The sequence below is a fragment of the Salvelinus alpinus genome, chromosome 11 (assembly GCF_045679555.1).
Source record: "Salvelinus alpinus chromosome 11, SLU_Salpinus.1, whole genome shotgun sequence".
Lineage (NCBI taxonomy): Eukaryota > Metazoa > Chordata > Actinopteri > Salmoniformes > Salmonidae > Salvelinus > Salvelinus alpinus.
The window spans coordinates 62,860,668-62,884,092 of NC_092096.1; the positions used below are offsets into that span (position 1 = coordinate 62,860,668).

The following is a 23,425-nucleotide window of genomic DNA, read 5'->3' on the forward strand; positions in this document are numbered from 1 at the left end:
ATATTTGCCCTTGCCATCCATGAATACACGCCACTGGTCACCATCAGTCGATTCTTGTAAAAATGTAAATTCTGAAAACGCTTACCTGTACCTACATTTTTTTATTTTTTTATTTAACCTTTATTTAACTAGGCAAGCCAGTTAAGAACAAATTGGAAACAGAGATGGAAACATTTGTTAGAAATGTAGAAAGAGGGGAGATCTAAAGATGCAACAACTATCATGGGTTGCTAATATGACTAGGATAATGCCTTTGGCTGCTAGACAATGAAAGAAAGTTGAAAGAAATCCAGGAGAACAGGAGAACACATATGAGGAAGTCTTTATAAAATAATTGCCTCTATGTTTCTATGTTGGGATTTTGGCTATAGACTACTTTGAAGCAAGGAAAGCCATGCCTCATAATATGAAGTAAAACGTCCAAGTTTCAAACTATTAAGGAACAGGAAAAATATAGAGACGATAATGATAGGCCTAACTGTCTTCTGGTAGATGGAAAGGCTTCCCAAAAACGTTCTCTATTAAATGTTAATTCGCTACAAAGAAGCCTATGCCTACCTGGCAGAATGATATGATTATTTGCATCAATCCAGTGGCCATTTGTTTTGCAAACTGGGTAACTACACTCAGATCAAAATGTATTACGTTATTTCCTAGCTGAGGAAAGCTCAACTCTGTTCTCTTATATTGAGGCGGAGTTGAGTTTGGTAACTGGTCGCGGGATTTGCTAGCAACAACATTGTGTCACCATCAGTAGAGGTGCGTGGGTAAAATCCCTGAGGATGCCAAGCCAAGCCAGTAAAAAGGCCATATTACAACCTATGTTGTGATAATTGCGTTGTTTGCTCTATAACCCATTTCACCACCGTGATATACAATTTACAAGGCCGTGACAACAAAAAGGCAACAGTCACACAGTGAGAATAAATTTAACTACACATACTTTTGTTTCATCACAAAACCGGAGAGCAACAAAGCAAATATACCATGTAACAAACATTCATATCACCTGCAGCATGGTCAAGCAAGTTAATGTTTTTCGACAGTTCACTAAACAACTAGTGATTTACAACCACAGAGTTACCGCAAGTCAGCACAAAGACAACAGGAGCACTGCCTCCGCTATTCCAGCACCATTTTAACATAACCTTTTAGACATCATCAAATCAACTTGGCTATATATGTTTAGTTTAATACACTGAAAACAAACTTAAAGATACCAAAAACAATTTAGTCCAATCAATTTAGCTAAATATCACGTCTGTCCATGGTATTGATTTCTGTCTCTATGTGTGTTTGTATGTTTGTGCAAGTAAAAAAAAAAATTGGGACGCCGATGCCATCCTGCTGTCTTTCATGTTGACGAAATGGTCTATGGCTCTGTCATTCAGTACACTTGTAGTTTTTGTTGTCATAGGCAACCTAGCTAAAATCCTTGCTAGCCTAGCTTCCTTGCATTGGCAATAATGAACTAGCTAAGTTAGTTAGTTAGTTTGTTAACGTGAGCCTGCTAGGCTACATCTAGTGGCACAACATATGAATCTATGTTTAGATCATAATCGTCATCATAATCATTGGCCTGTACAGAGAATTAAGTCAAAACCACAAGTCCAAATCCCCATCTCTATCCATGGTTTAGGAAAGGACTGATTTAGAAAGCTAGCTACTGCACGACATCAACACAAGCAGACCAAAAACAGACACCTTTTTCTGAAAATGACATTTTGCTTAGGAAGTGATTTGATTGGTGTGATCTTTATCGAATACAACCACCAATTGTTTTTCTCCCCCCCCCTCCCCCCCTCATTTGTGTTGCTCAGCTCAGCGCGAATGTGCATGTGTCAAGTGAATTGTTCAGTGCTATTCAGATTTCCTTGGGACGTCCCTACCCTAAACCCTAACCTTAACTCTTACCCTAACCTTAACCATAAACCTTACCTAACCCTTCCAGGCACCACTACACCACTGGCCAACAGGTACATATTTGTCCTCATTTGATATATGCAGCTCAGTGTACATGAACCATATAAGTAGAATCTATGAACTCCCTGACCCACATCACCAAAAATATTGTTAACATATTAGAATGGGATTAGGTCCAGGGATGACCTGCAGTTTTACAGCCCAGAGCAGATATTTGTACTGGTACTGGTATCAGAGTCTTCACATTTCTAAATATATAGTTAATATTTTGGTTAACTTGGTTATTGTATTGGTTATAGTTAACATAGGGTTATAGGTAACGTATTGGTTGGTACAGTTAACATTTTGGTTATAGTTAATATATTGGTTATAGTTACCATTTTGGTTATAGTTACCGTATTGGTGAATGTAGTTAACGTATTGGTTAGTAGAGGTAACGTATTACGTTGTGGGATGTCCTGGGATGATGCTTTGCAGGGAACATTTCAACAAGTTAGTATAGGTATCAGAGTCCTAATGTAGCTTCAAATAAACTAACAAAATCCGTTCCTAAATGTCTACACTAGTGTATTAAATAGTTATAACACTACTACTACTGTAATATCCCTGCTTGGGTTTGATGAACTGTTGTCCATTTCCAGAATTTAAACCTCTGTAATTATAGCTATTTGGGACCAGGAAATACAATTCCAAGAATAGTTTATCAGATAAACATAACCTCACCATAATGGACCTTTGGCAAAGGACCAACTAGAAAAAGACTAGTATTCCCATGTGTGCTGAACCCTCTCGTTTCTTCCTTATTTCTGCCTTTAGCTGGCTGGACTTTTCCAACCCGAATCCAGCTGCTTCCCAACTAAAACCCTGCTGAGAAGGAGGATGTGTGTGTGCAGACAGGCGAGGTTAAGCACACATGGAAGCAGCTCATAGGAATGGGCTGGGAACAGAATCTATCATTCAGCGTCTGTCAAGGACTCACACCATAGCCTACATTTCGCGACAGATTTACTCCGTACAGGGGCCAAATCCATGACCTCACAAAAAGAGTCTAGGAACTGACCAATGGCATTGCTCCACCGATATGACTATATAAAGTAACCCTATAGCATCATATTAGGATTTAGACTCGTAGAAAAAAAACGGAATATTATTGATTCATATTCAATCATAGAATAATGTTATATAAACTGTTACATCATATATTGTATTGGACAGCTATGGGAAGAGATATGGTTGTATTGCTTCTCGTTTTTTTCTTCTTAGGGCCAGTAAGAAAATCCCCAGTTGCCTGTGACTGTCGGCGTTGCGCCACTGTTTATAAATAAACGCCAGATTAAACAGGATCTGTTATTGGGGACAGTGTACTGTAGCCTATGGTTTGCTGTATGAAGGGGCTAAACTCCAGCATATTGGCCTGACATGTTTCCTGACCCCACAAGAATTCCAGGTCTCGCATGTTCCCCAGTTATTTTTGTAGGCTATTGGTACCTGTTGAATATCACTTACCACACCTAAGCAAAAACAAGAAACCTAGTGAGTGTGTTTATTACCATGCTATTACCATCATACTTTGAATAATTGACAAACATAATTTTCATATTTAACCAAAATAATTTGCATATTCCCCTCCCAACCCTTTACTCTTAAAAGGCACATTGCTTTCCCACCTTCATCTCAAACAATGGTCTAAACCAGGCAATGCTTTCTGTTTTTTTCAGACATAAAAAAAATAATATATATCAGTAAAATATGATTTAAACAACATACTGGTCAAATGTAAAATTGTAATTGTTTTTAATAAAGTCATAGGCTACTAGGGATAATGCATTCACGCTAATAATTTTTAATTACAAGTGTTATGATTAGCTATTAAGTTTTGTGTTTGGGGTGTCACTGCTCGTTCCTGTCGCAGCGTGCGTTTGTTTTGCCTCAGTTCTGTGTGTGACATTCTAGACGTGAAGTTGTGAACACGTCAGTAAGACTGTTGAACATCGACTGTCTTTCTTGCGCAGCAAACGCAAGTGCTGCACCAATAGACTCCTTAGCAGAACGCGAGGAGGACAGAGGGGTACTGTGACGACGATTTTAGTAATGTCTCTTGAGAAATAACATTATAAGGTCTCTAAACATGACTTCGGTGTGGAAGAGACTTCAGCGTGTCGGCAAGAAAGCTTCGAAGTTCCAGTTTGCGGTGACTTTTCAAGAACTGACAGTAGAATGCACGAAGAAATGGTAAGTAAACATGCTTTTTTTTTTTTAGCTTTGATAAAATTGTCATGTCTGAACCGATAAAACGCAACCTCGTGGGACCTCTGTCCCCAGCTCGAGCTGTGATGTTTTAAGGTCATACTTTTAGATTCACATTTGGTTGGTGCAAAGCTATGTTGTCAGTTATAGGCTAAATGATGGTTTAATGTTGTCAGTTGCGTACTGCTATCACATTGTCTTCCCCACTAAATTTTTTGTTGATTGTACAAGTTTATACCATCAGTGCATCGTGCGTTATACTGTACTGTACAGCTTTGGGTGAGCGTACGCCTTTGACAGCCAATACACTTCCGCATTTGCCCTTTTCCTTTTCTAATCATCGTCATGCGACAAGCATCCTAATTGACATTCAGTTATTCAGAGGGGAAGCATTAAAACTGTTTTTTTGGAGGGTAAGCAATAGATGTGTCCAAATTCAAATATAAAAATGTGTAAGCCTAAACTATGAAGTGTCACAGGTCTATAACAGGTGAATGAACTACAGGTGATGCTGTACGATGATGATGATGTCATTTATTCATGGTTCATCATCCTTGTCATCATCATCATCACCTGTAGTGCATATAATTTCCCCTTGTTCCAAGCAGGTGTTATTATTTTTCGACCATACAGTGCATTCAGAAAGTATTCAGACCCCTTGACATTTTCCAAATGTTGTTACGTTAAAGCCTTTTTCTAAAATGGATTCAATTGTTTTTTCCCCCTCATTAATCTATACACAATACCCCATAATGACAAAGTAAAAACTGTTTTTTAGAAATGTTTGCAAATGTATTACAAATGTAAAACTGAAATATCACATTAACATAAGTATTCAGACCCTTTACTCAGTACTTTGTTCAAGCACCTTTGGCAGCGATTACAGCCTCGAGTCTTCTTGGGTATGACGCTACAAGCTTGCCACACCTGTAGTTGGGGGGTTTCTCCCATTCTTCTCTGCAGATTCTCACACCTCTGTCAGGTTGGATGGGGAGCGTTCAAGTCCGGGCTCTGGCTGGGCCACTCAGGGACATTCAGAAACTTGTCCCGAAGCCACTCCCGCGTTGTCTTGGCTGTGTGCTTAGTGTCGTTGTCCTGTTGGAAAGTGAACCTTCGACCCAGTCTGAGGTCCTGAGTGCTATGAAGCAGGTTTTCATCAAGGATCTCTCTGTACTTTGCTCCGTTCATCTTTCCTTCAATCCTGATTAGTCTCCCAGTCCCTGCCGCTGAAAAACATAGTATGATGCGGCCACCACCATGCTTCACCGTACAGATGGTGCCAGGTTTTCTCCAACGTCTAGTGTGATTTACATTTGGTTGAGTTGTCAACTATTGTGAATTCAATGTGAAATCAACCAAGAATTGTTCACCTTATCATAGGATTTAGCTTAAAAGTTAGGTGAAAAAAATAAGAAACTCCCTTACCTTGATGACTTTTTGCAAATCCAATCAGTTATCCATGTTGATTCAACGTCATCACATAACATTTTGGTTGTGGAAATGATGCGGAAACAACGTTGATTCAACCAGTTCTTGCCCAGTGGGATGTTATTTCAGCATTTCAAGCTGATACTGTATCTCTTAGTCTAACCTAACCTAATATAATCATGTAATCAATAGCTCATGTGGAATAAAGACCGTCAGGCCGGGTGAGGCAGAGTGCTATGCAGACCCTCTGACAACCCGATGCACTGCTGCATATGACTGCTGAGCAGCCAGGTGCTGCACACACACACACACGGCAGGGTTTTAACTTAAGTCAGTTCTTATGTATGGATGGAATGCGTGTACAGCCAGTGGTGCTGTGGCTGTGGTTCCTGTCTGGGCCCTGGCTCTGCATTAATTCCATTAGCATTACTCACACTGTACCTGGAATGTTCTTCCTCCAACTGCCCAGCCCTAGCAGACTACCTCCCTGTCTCTCTACCCTCATTGTTGTAGTATACACCAACTTGACTAGTATCAGCATGTTCTTGGAATTGCTGTCTACCGAACCATTCTCCTATACATAGTGTATGCATATTCAGCTTGATGATAACATCATTCAGTACAGTCTAATTTTAATGTTATAAGAGTCAAGCTTGACCAGTTTGAAAACGAGTCATCAATTGCATGGCTTTTATGACTGTTTGATGTATGAGATTAACACAAGTGGTGTTTTGTCGGCTGGTGATGGAGTCAGTATGTTTTGGTGATCTGACTCTTGGCAGCAAACTGTGGTTCTGTATGGGCCTCTGCTTGTTCACTGTTTAAGAGTAATATCATGTGAAATCACAGACCACACAACATCACATCAGTCACTCAACAAGCCCCAGCAGGACAGCATTAAAAGGCCGTTAATATGGATGAAATGATATATTGGTCCGACTCTACAGAGAATAGCAGTAATGTTACCAGACATGGTGTACGTTTCCATGTTTCCAGTTCGCAAGAAGAATGTGAAAAATGTGGATCAACTAGACAGGTCGTCCTGCTTAACTGATTAGTAAAATGACTCTTCAGTTTGCAACAATAGAGGCGTGTGTGCGTACAGTGCATTCGGAAAGTATTCAGACCCCTTGACTTTTTCCATAATTTTGTTACATTACAGACTTATTCTAAAATATATATATTTTTAATAATCCTCATCAATCTACACACAATACCTCATAATGACAAAGCGAAAACAGGTGTTTAAACATTTGTGCAAATTTATACAAATAAAATAACTGAAATAACTTATAACTTATTTACATAAGTATTCAGACCCTTACAACCAACTAATTGCAGCATTACCGCAAAGCGGAAGGGGGGAAAAGTAAGGATCTTGTAAGTCGGCCTTGCATTAAAGACCAAAGTTGTGTAAAGAAAATTGTGATAAAACAAATATACAGTATATCACAAAAGTGAGTACACCCCTCACATTTTTGTAAATATTTGAGTATATCTTTTCATGTGACAACACTGAAGAAATGACACTTTGCTACAATGTAAAGTAGTGAGTATAACGGCTTGTATAACAGTGTAAATTTGCTGTCCCCTCAAAATAACTCAACACAGCCATTAATGTCTAAACCGCTGGCAACAAAAGTGAGTACACCCCTGAAAATGCCCAAATCGGGCCCAATTAGCCATTTTCCCTCCCCAGTGTCATGTGACTCATTAGTGTTACACTTTATTTTATTTTTTGTATTATTTTTTTTAATTTAAATTTTTTAATCCCCTTTTCTCCCCAATTTTCGTGGTATCCAATCGCTAGTAATTACTATCTTGTCTCATCGCTACAACTCCCGTACGGGCTCGGGAGAGACGAAGGTCGAAAGCCATGCGTCCTCCGAAGCACAACCCAACCAAGCCGCACTGCTTCTTAACACAGCGCGCCTCCAACCCGGAAGCCAGCCGCACCAATGTGTCGGAGGAAACACCGTGCACCCGGCCCCTTTGGTAATTACGGGCCGCGCGCACCGCGCGCACTGCGCCCGGCCCGCCACAGGAGTCGCGGGTGGAGCGCGATGAGACAAGGATATCCCTACCGGCCAAACCCTGGGCGCGAATCCAGAGACTCTGGTGGCACAGCTAGCGCTGCGATGCAGTGCCCTAGACCACTGCGCCACCTGGGAGGCCTCACTTTTAGTAAAAAATGTTATCTTTAATTTACAATCTGTAGAAGCTATGAGAATAGAAAGGTTCAGTACTTTTGTGAAGCATCACAGCACAGTTGAAAAATATATGGCAAATAGAAATCCAATATGTATGATGTCAAGAGATAGATGGGAGGGGTTTGAAAGGAGCTGAAGGGTGGGACTAATAACAACAAGATAACAAATGTAAAATATACTGTCTGTAAAATGTATATAGGTTCAGAACTTTTGTGAAACAGCACAGTTAAAAATATATGGCAAATAGAAACTAATATCAAATATCAAACTGGATGGAAAATCAGAAATAGTTGAGGAGAGGTTGAGGGTAGTGGAATGCAGGACTAAAAACAAACAGAATATAACTATTGTAAAATAAATTGTGTCCGTAAAAGGTATATAGTGTTTATAAGCTAGAAGTAAAGCCTAAGTGTTGTTGTTCATTAGTTTACACCAATTAGGGGAGGGGTGGTCGGGTTAATAAAGGAAATATATTTTAATAAGATATGTGTATGTGTGTGTATATGTATATGTACACTTGTCACGCCCTGACCATAGAGAGCTTTTTATTCTCTATATTGGTTAGGTCCGGGTGTGACTAGAGGTGGGTCATCTAGGGGATTATGTTTCTATGTTGGCCAGGTATGGTTCCCAATCAGAGGCAGCTGTTTGTCGTTGTCTCTAATTGGGGATCATATTTAGGCAGCCATTTCCCCTGTGTGCTTTGTGGGATCTTGACTATGGATAGTTGCATGTTAACACTATTGTTAGCTTCACGTTTAATTTTGAGATTTATTGTTTTTGGTTTTGCTGTGAGTTTCACCTAGAAATAAAAAGATGTGGAACCCAGATCACGCTGCACTTTGGTCCAGTTATTATAACGATCATGACAACACTAGCTTTCAAAAGTTTGGGGTCACTTAGAAATGTCCTTGTTTTTGAAAGAAAAGCAAAAAAAATTGTCCATTAAAATAACATCAAATTGATCAGAAATACAGTGTAAACATTGTTAATGTTGGAAATGACTATTGTAACTGGAAATGGCTGATTTTTAATGGAATATCTACATAGGCTTACAGAGGCCCATTATCAGCAACAATCACTCCTGTGTTCCAATGGCAAGTTGTGTTAGCTAATCCAAGTTTATCATTTTAAAAGGTTAATTGATCATTAGAAAACCCTTTTGCAATTATGTTAGCACTGTTGTCCTGATTAAAGATGCAATAAAACTGGCCTTCTTTAGACTAGTTGAGTATCTGGAGCATCAGCATTTGTGGGTTCGATTACAGGCTCAAAATGGCCAGAAACAAATAACTTTCTTCTGAAACTCCTCAGTCTATTCTTGTTCTGAGAAATGAAGGCTATTCCATGCGAGAAATTGCTAAGAAACTGAAGACCTCGTACAACGCTGTGTACTACTCCCTTCACAGAACAGCGCAAACTGGCTAACCAGAATAGAAAAGGGAGTGGGAGACCCCGGTGCACAACTGAGAAAGAGGACAAGTACATTAGAGTGTCTAGTTTGAGAAACAGATGCCTCACAAGTCCTCAACTGGCTTAAATAGTATCCGCAAAACACCAGTCTCAACGTCAACAGTGAAGAGGCGACTCCGGGATGCTGGCCTTCTAGGCAGAGTTGCAAAGAAAAAGCCATATCTCAGACTGGCCAATGAAAATAAAAGATTAAGATGGGCAAATGAACACCGACACTGGACAGAGGAAGATTGGAAAAAAGTGTTATGGACAGACAAATCTAAGTTTAAGGTGTTCGGTTCACAAAGAAGAACATTCGTGAGACGCAGAAAAAATTAAAAGATGCTGGATGAGTGCTTGATGCCATCTGTCAAGCATGGTGGAGGTAATGTGATGGTCTGGGGGTGCTTTGGTGGTGAAAAAGTGGGAGATTTGTACAGGGTAAAACAGATCTTGAAGAAGGAAGGCTATCACTCCATTTTGCAACGCCATGCCATACCCTGTAGACGGCGCTTAATTGGAGCCAATTTCCTCCTACAACAGGACAATGACACAGCTCCAAACTATGCAATAACTATTTAGGGAAGAAGCAGTCAGCTGGTATAATGTCTATAATGGAGTGGCCAGCACAGTCACCGGATCTAAACCCTATTGAGCTATTGTGGGAGCAGCTTGACCGTCAAGCCAATCCAACTTGTGGGAGGTGCTTCAGGAAGCATGGGGTGAAATCTCTTCAGATTACCTGAAGAAATTGACAACTAGAATGACAAATGGCAAGGCTGTAGTTTCTGCAAATGGAGGATTCTTTGACGAAAGCAAAGTTTGAAGGACACAATTGTTATTTCAATGAAAAATCATTATTTATAACCTTGTCAATGTTTTCACTATATTTCCTATTAATTTTGCAACTAACAAGGATATTTCTAAGTGACCCCAAACTTTTAAACGGTAGTGTATGTGGGTATGTACAGTTGAAGTCTGAAGTTTAAATACACCTTAGCCAAATACATTTAAACACAGTTTTCACAATTCCTGACATTTGATCCTAGAAAAAATTCCCTGTCTTAGGTCAGTTAGGATCACCACTTTATTTTAAGAATGTGAAATGTCAGAATAATAGTAGAAAGAATGATTTATTTCACTTTTTATTTCATCACATTCTCATTGGGTCAGAAGTTTACATACACTAAATTAATTAAATTAGTATTTGGTAGCATTGCCTTCAAATTGTTTAACTTGGGTCAAACGTTTCGGTTGTCCTTCCACAAGCTTCCCACAATAAGTTGGGTGAATTTGTCCCATTCCTCCTGACAGAGCTGGTGTAACTGAGTCAGGTTTGTAGGCCTCCTTGCTCGCACAAGTTTTTTCACTTCTGCCCACAAATCTTTTATAGGATTGAGTTCAGAGCTTTGGGATGGCCACTCCAATACCTTGACTTTGTTGTCCTTAAGCCATTTTGCTGCAACTTTGGAAGTATGCTTGGAGTCATTTTCCATTTGGAAGACCCATTTGCAACCAAGCTTCAACTTCCTGACTGATGTCTTGAGATGTTGCTTCAATATATCCACATAATTTTCCTGCCTCATGATGCCATCTATTTTGTGAAGTGCACTAGTCCCTCCTGCAGCAAAGCATCATCACAACATGATGCTGCCACCCCCGTGCTTCACAGTTAGGATGGTGTTCTTTGGCTTGCAAGCCTCCCCCTTTTCCCTCCAAACATAACGATGGTCACTATGGCCAAACAGTTCTATTTTTGTTTCATCAGACCAGAGAACATTACTCCAAAAAGTACGATATTTGTCCCCATGTGCAGTTGCAAACCATTGTCTGGCATTTTTAATGGCGGTTTAGGAGCAGTGGCTTCTTCCTTGCTGAGTGGCCTTTCAGGTTATGTCGATATAGGACTCGTTTTACTGTGGATATAGATACTTTTGTACCTGTTTCCTCCAGCATCTTCACAAGGTCTTTTGTTGTTGTTCTGGGATTGATTTGCACTTTTTGCACCAAAGTACGTTCATCTCTAGGAGACAGAGCGCGTCTCCTTCCTGAGCGTTATGATGGCTGCGTGGTCAAATGGTGTTTATACTTGCGTACAATTTTTTTTCTGAGGTCTTGGCTGATTTCTTTTGATTTTCCCATGATGTCAAGCAAAGAGGCACTGAGACTGAAGATACGGTAGGCCTTGAAATACATCCACAGATACACCTCCAATTGACTCAAATGATGTCAATTACCTTATAAGAAGCATCTAAAGCCATGACATCATTTTCTGGAATTTTCCAAGCTTTTTAAAGGCACAGTCAACTTAGTGTATGTAAACTTCTGACCCCTTGGAATTGTGATACAGGGAATTATAAGTGAAATAATCTGTATGTAAACAATTGTTGGAAAAATTACTTGAGTCATGGACGAAGTAGATGTCCTAACCGACTTGACAAAACTACAGTTTGTTAACAAGACATTTGTGGAGTGGTTGAAAAACGAGTTTTAATGACTCCAACCGAAGTGTATGTAAACTTCCAACTTCAACTGTATATATACAGTTGCGTAGCAGTAAGACATGTGTTTGTTTTGTCCCGTATTCAATATTCAATCTTTTTATTTTTTTTTTTATTTTTTTTATATATTTCAATTTCTTTTTTCCATTTTCGTATTAAATAAACCTTCCTGCAACCCGCCTCACCCAATGTGGTACGGATCTGCTATTTTTTAGACCTTATAACTGGAACCTCTATCAGAAGCTAGCCATCAGGAGCTAGCCAGCTAGCTATTTAGTCATTATTAGTCACTGCTGGCGGTATTTACCTTTAGCTCAGACACCAGACGCTTTAGCCCGGATAATACCTGCCAGTCTGCACAGCGCGATATCAGCCATGAGCATATCGGACTACTTTTCTCCACTACACTCTGAAAGTCCTTGAGTGGCCCAGCCAGAGCTCAGACTTGAACCCGATCAAACATCTCAGGAGAGACCTGAAAATAGCTGTGCTGTGACGTTCCCCATCCAACCTGACAGAGCTTTAGAGGATATGCAGAGAAGAATGGGAGAACCTCCCCAATTACAGGTGTGCCAAGCTTGTAGCGTCAAGAAGAGTCGAAGCTGTAATCCCTGACAAAGGTGCTTTAACAAAGTACTGGGTAAAGTGTCTGAATACTTATGTAAATGTGATATTTCAGTTTTTTATATTTAATACATTTGCATAAATTTCTAAAAACCCTTTTTTACTTTGTCATTATGGGGTATTGTGTGTAGATTGATGAGGAAGAAAGCCATTGAATAAATTTTAGAACAAGGGGTCTGAATACTTTCCGAGTACACCGTATGTCCTGGTTCGTTCTGCATGTTCTCTCCAAATACAGAGCATTAGTCTGTCAAGTGTTTTTCCTCAAGAATGCATGCTGGGAGTGGGAACAAAAACATACACTCATGTGACAGGATGTAATATGAAAATGTTATGGTACAGATGATCTCTTATAACACCGTGACCTATAAGATGATGTGGTCCCATTCACACAACTATGGTTATTTCCCTTAGGCTACTTGGTATAACTACCTCTGTAAACACTTGTTTTAGTGGCATCAGCATGTTGAGTGACTCAATTAGGTGACAGGTCAGTCAGTGACAAGCTCGGGTTACTTACCGACCATTACGTCTCATGTATTTCCCAATTAGGTACCTTCATTGTGCCTAAAATGGGTCCTAAAATGTTCTACTGCTTGAGTACCGGCACCTCTTATATAATATTGTCTCTAGAAAAGTACAGAAACCGTACAATACATCCCCAAAGGTAGACTGTGGTTTGTAACAACTCTAGAGCACGTGGCTGGCAGGTGTATGTGGCAGGCTGATATTTGTCTGGCAGGTGTATGTGGCAGGCTGATATTTAGCTGGTGTTGTGTGTGGCAGGCTGACATTTGTCTGGCAGGTGTATGTGGCAGGCTGATATTTAGCTGGCGTTGTGTGGGGAAGGCTGATATTTGGCTGGCGTTGTGTGGGGCAGGCTGACATTTGTCTGGCAGGTGTATGTGGCAGGCTGATATTTAGCTGGCGTTGTGTGGGGCAGGCTGATATTTGGCTGGCGTTGTGTGGGGCAGGCTGACATTTGTCTGGCAGGTGTATGTGGCAGGCTGATATTTAGCTGGCGTTGTGTGGGGCAGGCTGACATTTGTCTGGCAGGTGTATGTGGCAGGCTGATATTTAGCTGGTGTTGTGTGGGGCAGGTTGATATTTGGCTGGCGTTGTGTGGGGCAGGCTGACATTTGTCTGGCAGGTGTATGTGGCAGGCTGATATTTGGCTGGCAGGTGTATGTGGCAGGCTGATATTTAGCTGGCGTTGTGTGGGGCAGGCTGATATTGGGCTGGCAGGTGTATGTGGCAGGCTGATATTTAGCTGGCGTTGTGTGTGGCAGGCTGACATTTGTCTGGCAGGTGTATGTGGCAGGCTGATATTTAGCTGGTGTTGTGTGGGGCAGGTTGATATTTGGCTGGCGTTGTGTGTGGCAGGCTGACATTTGTCTGGCAGGTGTATGTGGCAGGCTGATATTTAGCTGGTGTTGTGTGGGGCAGGCTGACATTTGTCTGGCAGGTGTATGTGGCAGGCTGATATTTAGCTGGTGTTGTGTGGGGCAGGCTGATATTGGGCTGGCAGGTGTATGTGGCAGGCTGATATTTTGCTGGCGTTGTGTGGGGCAGGCTGATATTGGGCTGTCAGGTGTATGTGGCAGGCTGATATTTAGCTGGCGTTGTGTGGGGCAGGCAGATATTTGCTTGGCAGGTGTTTGGGGCAGGCTGATATTTGGCTGGCAGGTGTATGGGGCAGGCTGATATTTGGCTGTCAGGTGTATGGGGCAGGCTGATATTTGGCTGGCAGGTGTATGGGGCAGGCTGATATTTGGCTGGCAGGTGTATGTGGCAGGCTGATATTTAGCTGGTGTTGTGTGGGGCAGGCTGATATTTAGCTGGTGTTGTGTGGGGCAGGCTGATATTTAGCTGGTGTTGTGTGGGGCAGGCTGATATTGGGCTGGCAGGTGTATGTGGCAGGCTGATATTTAGCTGGTGTTGTGTGGGGCAGGCTGATATTGGGCTGGCAGGTGTATGTGGCAGGCTGATATTTAGCTGGTGTTGTGTGGGGCAGGCTGATATTTAGCTGGTGTTGTGTGTGGCAGGCTGATATTTAGCTGGCGTTGTGTGGGGCAGGCTGATATTTGGCTGGCAGGTGTATGTGGCAGGCTGATATTTAGCTGGCGTTGTGTGGGGCAGGCTGATATTTGGCTGGCGTTGTGTGGGGCAGGCTGATATTTGGTTGGCGTTGTGTGGGGCAGGCTGATATTGGGCTGGCAGGTGTATGTGGCAGGCTGATATTTAGCTGGCGTTGTGTGGGGCAGGCAGATATTTGCTTGGCAGGTGTTTGGGGCAGGCTGATATTTGGCTGGTAGGTGTATGGGGCAGGCTGATATTTAGATGGCGTTGTGTGGGGCAGGCTGATATTTAGATGGCGTTGTGTGGGGCAGGCTGATATTTAGATGGCGTTGTGTGGGGCAGGCTGATATTTAGATGGCGTTGTGTGGGGCAGGCTGATATTTAGCTGGTGTTGTGTGGGGCAGGCTGATATTTAGATGGCGTTGTGTGGGGCAGGCTGATATTTAGCTGGCGTTGTGTGGGGCAGGCTGATATTTAGATGGCGTTGTGTGGGGCAGGCTGATATTTAGCTGGCGTTGTGTGGGGCAGGCTGATATTTAGCTGGTGTTGTGTGGGGCAGGCTGATATTGGGCTGGCAGGTGTATGTGGCAGGCTGATATTTAGCTGGCGTTGTGTGGGGCAGGCTGATATTTGGCTGGCGTTGTGTGGGGCAGGCTGATATTGGGCTGGCAGGTGTATGTGGCAGGCTGATATTTAGATGGCGTTGTGTGGGGCAGGCAGATATTTGCTTGGCAGGTGTTTGGGGCAGGCTGATATTTGGCTGGCGTTGTGTGGGGCAGGCTGATATTTAGATGGCGTTGTGTGGGGCAGGCTGATATTTAGATGGCGTTGTGTGGGGCAGGCTGATATTTAGATGGCGTTGTGTGGGGCAGGCTGATATTTAGATGGCGTTGTGTGGGGCAGGCTGATGTTTAGATGGCGTTGTGTGGGGCAGGCTGATATTTAGATGGCGTTGTGTGGGGCAGGCTGATATTTAGATGGCGTTGTGTGGGGCAGGCTGATATTTGGCTGGCTGGTGGGTGGGGCAGGCAGATATTTGGCTGGCAGGTGTATGGGGCAGGCAGATATTTGCCTGGCAGGTGTATGGGGCAGGCAGATATTTGCCTGGCAGGTGTATGGGGCAGGCTGATATTTGGCTGGTAGGTGTATGGGGCAGGCTGATATTTAGATGGCGTTGTGTGGGGCAGGCTGATATTTAGATGGCGTTGTGTGGGGCAGGCTGATATTTAGATGGCGTTGTGTGGGGCAGGCTGATATTTAGCTGGTGTTGTGTGGGGCAGGCTGATATTTAGATGGCGTTGTGTGGGGCAGGCTGATATTTAGCTGGCGTTGTGTGGGGCAGGCTGATATTTAGATGGCGTTGTGTGGGGCAGGCTGATATTTAGCTGGCGTTGTGTGGGGCAGGCTGATATTTAGCTGGTGTTGTGTGGGGCAGGCTGATATTGGGCTGGCAGGTGTATGTGGCAGGCTGATATTTAGCTGGCGTTGTGTGGGGCAGGCTGATATTTGGCTGGCGTTGTGTGGGGCAGGCTGATATTGGGCTGGCAGGTGTATGTGGCAGGCTGATATTTAGATGGCGTTGTGTGGGGCAGGCTGATATTTAGATGGCGTTGTGTGGGGCAGGCTGATATTTAGATGGCGTTGTGTGGGGCAGGCTGATGTTTAGATGGCGTTGTGTGGGGCAGGCTGATATTTAGATGGCGTTGTGTGGGGCAGGCTGATATTTGGCTGGCTGGTGGGTGGGGCAGGCAGATATTTGGCTGGCAGGTGTATGGGGCAGGCAGATATTTGCCTGGCAGGTGTATGGGGCAGGCAGATATTTGCCTGGCAGGTGTATGGGGCAGGCAGATATTCGCCTGGCAGGTGGGTGAGTTAGCAGTTAACCTAATGGTTAAGCCCCACCATTCCACAGGTCTATTTCTGTGGCCCCCCACCACCTCACCTTTCCCCCCACCAGCTCACCTTTCCCCCCACCACCTCACCTTTCCCCCCACCACCTCACCTTTCCCCCCACCACCTCACCTTTCCCCCAGCCTCCTCCACTTTGCCCCCACCACCTCACCTTTCCCCCAGCCTCCTCCACTTTGCCCCCACCACCTCACCTTTCCCCCAGCCTCCTCCACTTTGCCCCCACCACCTCACCTTTCCCCCAGCCTCCTCCACTTTGCCCCCACCACCTCACCTTTCCCCCAGCCTCCTCCACTTTGCCCCCACCACCTCACCTTTCCCCCAGCCTCCTCCACTTTGCCCCCACCACCTCACCTTTCCCCCAGCCTCCTCCACTTTGCCCCCACCACCTCACCTTTCCCCCAGCCTCCTCCACTTTGCCCCCACCACCTCACCTTTCCTCCAGCCTCCTCCACTTTGCCCCCACAACCTCACCTTTTCCCCAGCCTCCTCCACTTTGCCCCCACCACCTCACCTTTTCCCCAGCCTCCTCCACTTTGCCCCCACCACCTCACCTTTCCCCCAGCCTCCTCCACTTTGCCCCCACCACCTCACCTTTTCCCCAGCCTCCTCCACTTTGCCCCCACCACTTCACCTTTCCCCAGCCTCCTCCACTTTGCCCCCACCACTTCACCTTTCCCCCAGCCTCCTCCACTTTGCCCCCACCACCTCACCTTTCCCCAGCCTCCTCCACTTTGCCCCCACCACCTCACCTTTCCCCAGCCACCTCCACTTTGCCCTTACTCTCCGATCCTCCCAGCTTCTGTAACTGGCCTGCAACATGAGAGAGGCCCATCCCGTCCAGTCATACTGTTTACTCTCCCCTTACTCTCTACCTCCCTACTTCTCTCATCCTCAGCCAGCAAACAAATAGTGAGTTACTCACAGGCAGTTCAACTTTTAAGAACCTATGTTCATTCTAGCATACTAAGAAGACTTAAGAGTGCATTCTGTTACATTTCCACATGCAAATAGCCTGTTGCTTGTTTTCTGTCGGAGTCGTCCGGACTGACTATCTTGCTGACTCTCACTATTGGTTCTTGTTATTGGGAGATGAAAGCAGGTCAACAACATGGCATTAGGTTATTTCACATCCACACAACAAATCTTTTCTAGGATTACATAATAGCTGATCCAGTCTAGAATAGGTCTGTTGGTAGACAACCATCTTTGTGTGACGTACAGGTAGGAGGTAGCTGGCCGCAGCTGCTGGAGACAAGGTGAAGTATTGTGGCCTGACGGTTGCTAGGGACCACACCCTCCAGTAATAGGGCCCTGAGGACTGTAATCGCACAAGTGAGAAAAAAAACATGTCCAAGCTGGGTTTTGTTCAGTAGGGAGCAAGGAGGTGTGAAACATGGAGTGAAACATGGAGGTTCTACCTACCCCAAACGTGTCCAATGAGGATGTTTTAGAAAGTTTTTGCTACAGTGGGACCTGCTGAACACTAAAATCATCATGTGTCTCATAGCAGAGGCAACCAGAGGAGGCATCCTCTCTGACACTCAGGCTGTAGTTAGTTTGTTGATGTTGATCCCATTGTGGAGTTCATTCTATACCGCAGTCTGTTAGTTAGAGCTTTGATTATTTCAATCAGATGTGTAGTGCTAGGGAAAAAACCAAAACGTGCACTCGGGGGCAGGACCAAGTTTGGGAAACTCTGAGTTACAGCCCTGAACAGAGTCACAAGATGGCTGACGCTTCCCCTCCTTCTCTTGTGTTTACGCAGCAGACAGATGTGTGTGTGTGTGTGTGTGTGTTTGTATTTGAGAGAAGGCCAACGGGTCATTTCTTAAGCTTTTATCTTAGTGTCCCTTAATTCATAAACTCTTTACACATTTTGTTGTGTTACAGCCTGAATTCAAAATGGGTAATAAATCTACACACAATACCCGACAATGACAAAGTGAAAACATGTTTTTTTTAAATGTTTGCAAATGTATTGAAAATTAAATACAGAAATATCTCATTTACATTAGTATTCACACCCCTGAGTCAATATATGTTAGAATCACCTTTGGCAGCGATTATAGCTGTGAGCCATTCTTGGTAAGAGCTTTGAACACCTAGATTTGTACAATATTTGCCAATTATTATTTTCAAGCTCTGTCAAATTGGTGGTTGATCATTGCTAGACAACCATTTTCAAATCTTGCCATAGATTTTCAAGCAGATTTAAGTCAAAACTGTAACTCGGCCACTCACTGTCTTCTTGGTAAGCAACTCCAGTGTAGATTTGGCCTTGTGTTTGAAGTTATCGTCCTGCTGAAAGGTGAATTAATCTCCCAGTGTCTGGTGGAAGCAGACTGAACCAGGTTTTCCTTTAGGATTATGCCTGTGCTTAGCGTCATTCTGTAAATGTTTTATCCTGAAAAACTCCCCAGTCCTTAACAATTACAAGCATAACCATAAGATGATGCAGCCACCACTATACTTGCAAAATATGGAGAGATATTACTCAGTAATATGTTGTATTGAATTTTCCCCAAAGTGAATTGCTTTTCCACATTTTTTGCAGTACTACTTTAGTGCCTTGTTGCAAACAGGATGCATGTGTAGAAATATTTGTATTCCTTCCTTTTTTCACTCTGTCAATTAGGTTAATATTGTGGAGTAACTACAATGTTGTGGTCCCATCCTCAGTTTTCTCCTATCACAACCATTAAACTGTAATTATTTTAAAGTCAACATTGGCCTCATGGTGAAATCCCTGAGTGGTTTCCTTCCTCTCCAGCAACTGAGTTAGGAAAGACACCTGTAACTTTGTAGTGAGTAGGTTTATTGATACACCACCCAAAGTGTAGTTAATAACTTCACCATGCTCAAAGGGATATTCAATGGGATATTCAATTCTACCAATAAGTGCCCTTCTTTGTGATAGATATAGAACTTTATGAACTCAGCAGCTCCCGCTTTCTCCCGTTGTGCTATTTACAAACAAACACGTGACTGGCTCAACTGTTCTGGAGAACTACGGTAAGCTTCATAATGTCAAATAATGTGACAGGTGAAATGAAGAACGCAATCTGCTTTATCTCCTAACGTATTGCACAAGTTGACTGCAGGTAAATATTCACAACTTCAAATAAATAGTTTTGACGGTATTGACGGTATTGAAAAATCATCCTGTGGCTTTTTCCAAATAGCCCAGTATTGTGGTATATATGAAGAATGCAAGGTAGCCTAGTGGTTAGAGCGTTGGACTAGTAACTGAAAGGTTGCAAGATTGAATCGCCGAGCTGACAAGGTACAAATCTGTTGTTCTGCCCCTGAACAAGGCAGTTAACCCACTGTTCCTAGACCAGTTAACCCACTGTTCCTAGACCAGTTAACCCACTGTTCCTAGACCGTCATTGAAAATAAGAATTTGTTGTTAACTGACTTGCTTGGTAAAATAAATGTATATCTATTATTACCTGAAGTGGGTTAGATAATCAAATATTGCATTTTTAAAGGAAACACTGATCCCTCAACATTACAAATATTAATATCTCAAAAGTACCCATTTTTATGTTGCTAATTTGAGACATATTGTTTGGAATACTCTTCAAACACATCAAATATACAGAGTATGCTTTCTGCTACTTTTTGAAGAAGTTCTACATTAGAAATTGATATCACAGCCTCCTGTAGGATTACACATTCAGCAAATCACCAGCAGAGTCCCATTGAATCCATTTTCCCATTCAGCTGTGTTGGTTGTGGTCATAAAATGTAGCAGAGAGCCCACTCTAGACATTTGATGCACTTGTAGATTATTGTAGGCCAACAGTAAATGTCTAAAAAGGGCCTAAAATGGCCTCATGATTTTCTGAAAGATGCTCATGTAAAAACATACTTCCTCTCAATTAAGTGAGAATTGGCAGAAAAATCGGAGTTACCAAAAATATTTTCGGCCTATGCTGGCATGGAATCAACCTTAAGCGTTAACAGTGTTATTGTATGCTTATACATAGTTTTTTTTTTACCCCTTTTTTCTCCCCAATTTCGTGGTATCAAATTGGTAGTAGTTACAGTTTTGTTTCATCGCTGCAACTCCCATATGGACTCGGGAGAGGCCAAGGTCAAGAGCCATGCGTCCTCCGAAACACAACCCAACCAAGCCGCACTGCTTCTTGACACAATGCCCATCCAACCCGGAAGCCAGCCGCACCAATGTGTTGGACCTGGTCAGTGTGCACTGTGTCCAGCTCGCCACAGGAGTCGCTAGTGTGCGATGCGACAAGGATATCCCTGCTGGCCAAACCCTCCCTAACCCGGACGACGCTGGGCCAATTGTGCGCCGCCCCGTGGGCCTCCCGGTCGCGGCCGGCTGCGACAGAGCCTGGGCTCGAACCCAGAATCTCTGGTGGCACAGCTAGCACTGCGATGCAGTGCCTTAGACCACTGCGCCACCCCGGAGGCTTGCTTAAACATTCTTAATGTATGCTTATACAATGCTTATGTGTGCTTATACAGTGTGTGTGTGCTTATACAGTGTGTATGTGTGCTGATACAGTGTGTGTATGCTTATACAGTGTGTATGTGTGCTTATACAGTGTGTATGTGTGCTTATACAGTGTGTATGTATGCTTATACAGTGTGTATGTATGCTTATACAGTGTGTATGTATGCACAATGCTTATTATGTGTACTTCCTCATTGTTCTGTCTGTTTTTTTTTACTTACAGGCAGCCAGACAAACTGAGAGTAGTATGGAGCAGGAGAAACCGGAGAAATTGCACCAAGGTAATATGGGGAAGGAACTTCATTCAACAAGTAGACTAGTGACATATGTAGGCCTGTTTGTCTAGCACTTGTCATCACGATAAAGTGTGATAAGGCCCCTACTGTATGTAGCCTACCTGAGGGTGTGTAGCCTATAAGGTGAAAGGTCAGATTTTCTGGTGTTTGAGGAAATGGAACCATGTATACGTAGAAGTGTGGTATGTTTTGAGTTCAGACATAAATCATTCTGGCTTTATTCATCACAGTAATTGCTTCATTAATCACATCACATTTAAGGTGCACTATGCAGAAATCACTCCGCCATTTCCTGGTTGCTAAAACTCTAATAGTTTGCCTTATTTCAGTTTATGTGACAAAATAAGCAAGTATAGTGTAGAGAATTATTGTACCATCTAAACCCGCTGTGAAATATGTTTTTCATAACCAAACATATTGTATTTCCAGCTGTTTGAAGCTGGTGTACAAAACCCAAAGTAAAATATGCAAAAATGAAACTTAAGAACGGGAAGCATAGAAATATCGCACATAGAAGAGATATACAGTTTCTTACACTTGCTTTCAATGAGAATGACAGATCTATAACTCCCATTTCTATGTGAATTTGGTCGGGTCGCCCAAAAAGTGACATAGTGCAGCTTTAAGCTTAGTTGCTTATAGTCACAATGTGTTCATTATTTATCACGTTCAACACTCTACAAGCCACACGTGACTTATTTAGTATACACTACAATTCATAGGTATGACTGGGTTCCCCCAGTCAGCGTATTATCAGATCCTTTCCCTGACTTGATATTTACCCCATTTCCTCAGCTGCATGGGTGGCAGCCTGGCATCAAGAACCCCTACAGGGGCACGGTGGTGTGGCAGGTGCCCGAAAACCTGGACATCACCGTCACACTCTTCAAGGTATGGAATCTCACCCCTGGAAAGATGTGTGCAAATGATTGGGAAATTATTTAGATTAATCTGTGTTTGGATGGACAAAACATGTTTCCTTATTCTCAAAATCGCTCTTCTTTTAGGACCCGACTGCAGATGAATTTGAAGACAAGGACTGGACATTCATCATTGAGAATGTGAGTCTTTTTGTCTGATGTGGTGGCATGAATAGATGTTTCTATCAATTAGAATTTTGAGTCAAAACACACATACATACACATTTTGAGTCAAAACACACATACATACACATTTTGAGTCAAAACACACATACATACACATTTTGAGTCAAAACACACATACATACACATTGAGTGTTTAAAGTTTGACAGAGCTGTTGCGAATGACGTAGTGCATGCTACAAAAACATTTCCTGGGTTTAAGCCTTTTTAATACAGTTTAGGAAAAACATTTCCTCTTGACTATACCAAAGTATTGGATTTAAACAGCATCGGTAGGAAAGCCTGAGTTAACCCCTGACCTTTGCCCCGCAGGAGACTAACAAGGGCCACAGGAAGGTGCTGGCGTCGGTGGACGTCAACATGAAGAAGTTTGCCAGCGCCACGCCTGCCCAGTACGACCTGACGCTGAAGCTCAAGCCCCTGTCTGTGAAGGTGGTGGAAGCCACACTCAAACTGACCTTGACCTGCGTCTTCCTCAAAGAGGGCAAGGCCACGTGAGTTGCCATTTATCTAATCAGTCATGCTTATCACAGGCTTACCGTATTATGTCGAGTCCCTTGGCTACTAAAATGTTTACCGTAATATGTCAAGTAGACAGAGATTGAGATACTAAATGGTTTACCACATTATGTGAAGTAGAAAAAGCCTTGAGTCAACGGTCTCTCAACAAAGCTTACCGTTAAAAAAACAAAGCTTTGTGATGGTGTATAACCTTTTGAGTTGGACATTACTGACCTGTAACATTATAGTCAGTTAATGGTGTTTAATGATTAGTCATATACAGTCAATTAGACAATATTACTGTTTCTGGATGAGTTATGATACAAGGCTTCTTCCTTTGTAATCCAACAGAGATGAGGACATGCAGAGTCTGGCCAGTCTGATGAGCCTGAAGCAGAGTGACATCGGCAACCTGGACGACTTCAACGATAGTGACGAGGAGGAGGGCGAGAGGAGGGTCAGCATCGGAGCCGGCATGGGCCCCGCCACTCCCGTCACAGGTAGTGGTCTCGACACATATGACAAGTCATCAGATCTCGCTTTCCAGGATCGAGTCAAGACGGAGAAGAATGTGTATGAGACCGAGACACTCAAAATGCTCTGGTCTTGAGTACTGCCACACTGATAAATACAGTAGATTTGTGCAGTACTAACCTTGCATGCACAC

General features: G+C 43.0%; 1 protein-coding gene across 2 annotated transcripts in view; it reads left to right on the plus strand.

The window, feature by feature from the left end:
- The first annotated feature begins 3,862 nt into the window (after positions 1-3,862).
- Positions 3,863-23,425, plus strand: part of LOC139534631 (EH domain-binding protein 1-like) — a 58,363-nt gene continuing 38,800 nt past the window's right edge. For both annotated transcript variants that reach the window (XM_071333920.1, XM_071333921.1), the window contains exons 1-6: positions 3,863-4,155; positions 21,082-21,139; positions 21,950-22,045; positions 22,162-22,215; positions 22,570-22,751; positions 23,110-23,258. In XM_071333920.1, coding sequence (XP_071190021.1) covers positions 4,052-4,155; positions 21,082-21,139; positions 21,950-22,045; positions 22,162-22,215; positions 22,570-22,751; positions 23,110-23,258 — 643 coding nt within the window. In that variant the 5' untranslated portion in view covers positions 3,863-4,051. The remainder of the gene's footprint in view (positions 4,156-21,081; positions 21,140-21,949; positions 22,046-22,161; positions 22,216-22,569; positions 22,752-23,109; positions 23,259-23,425) is intronic.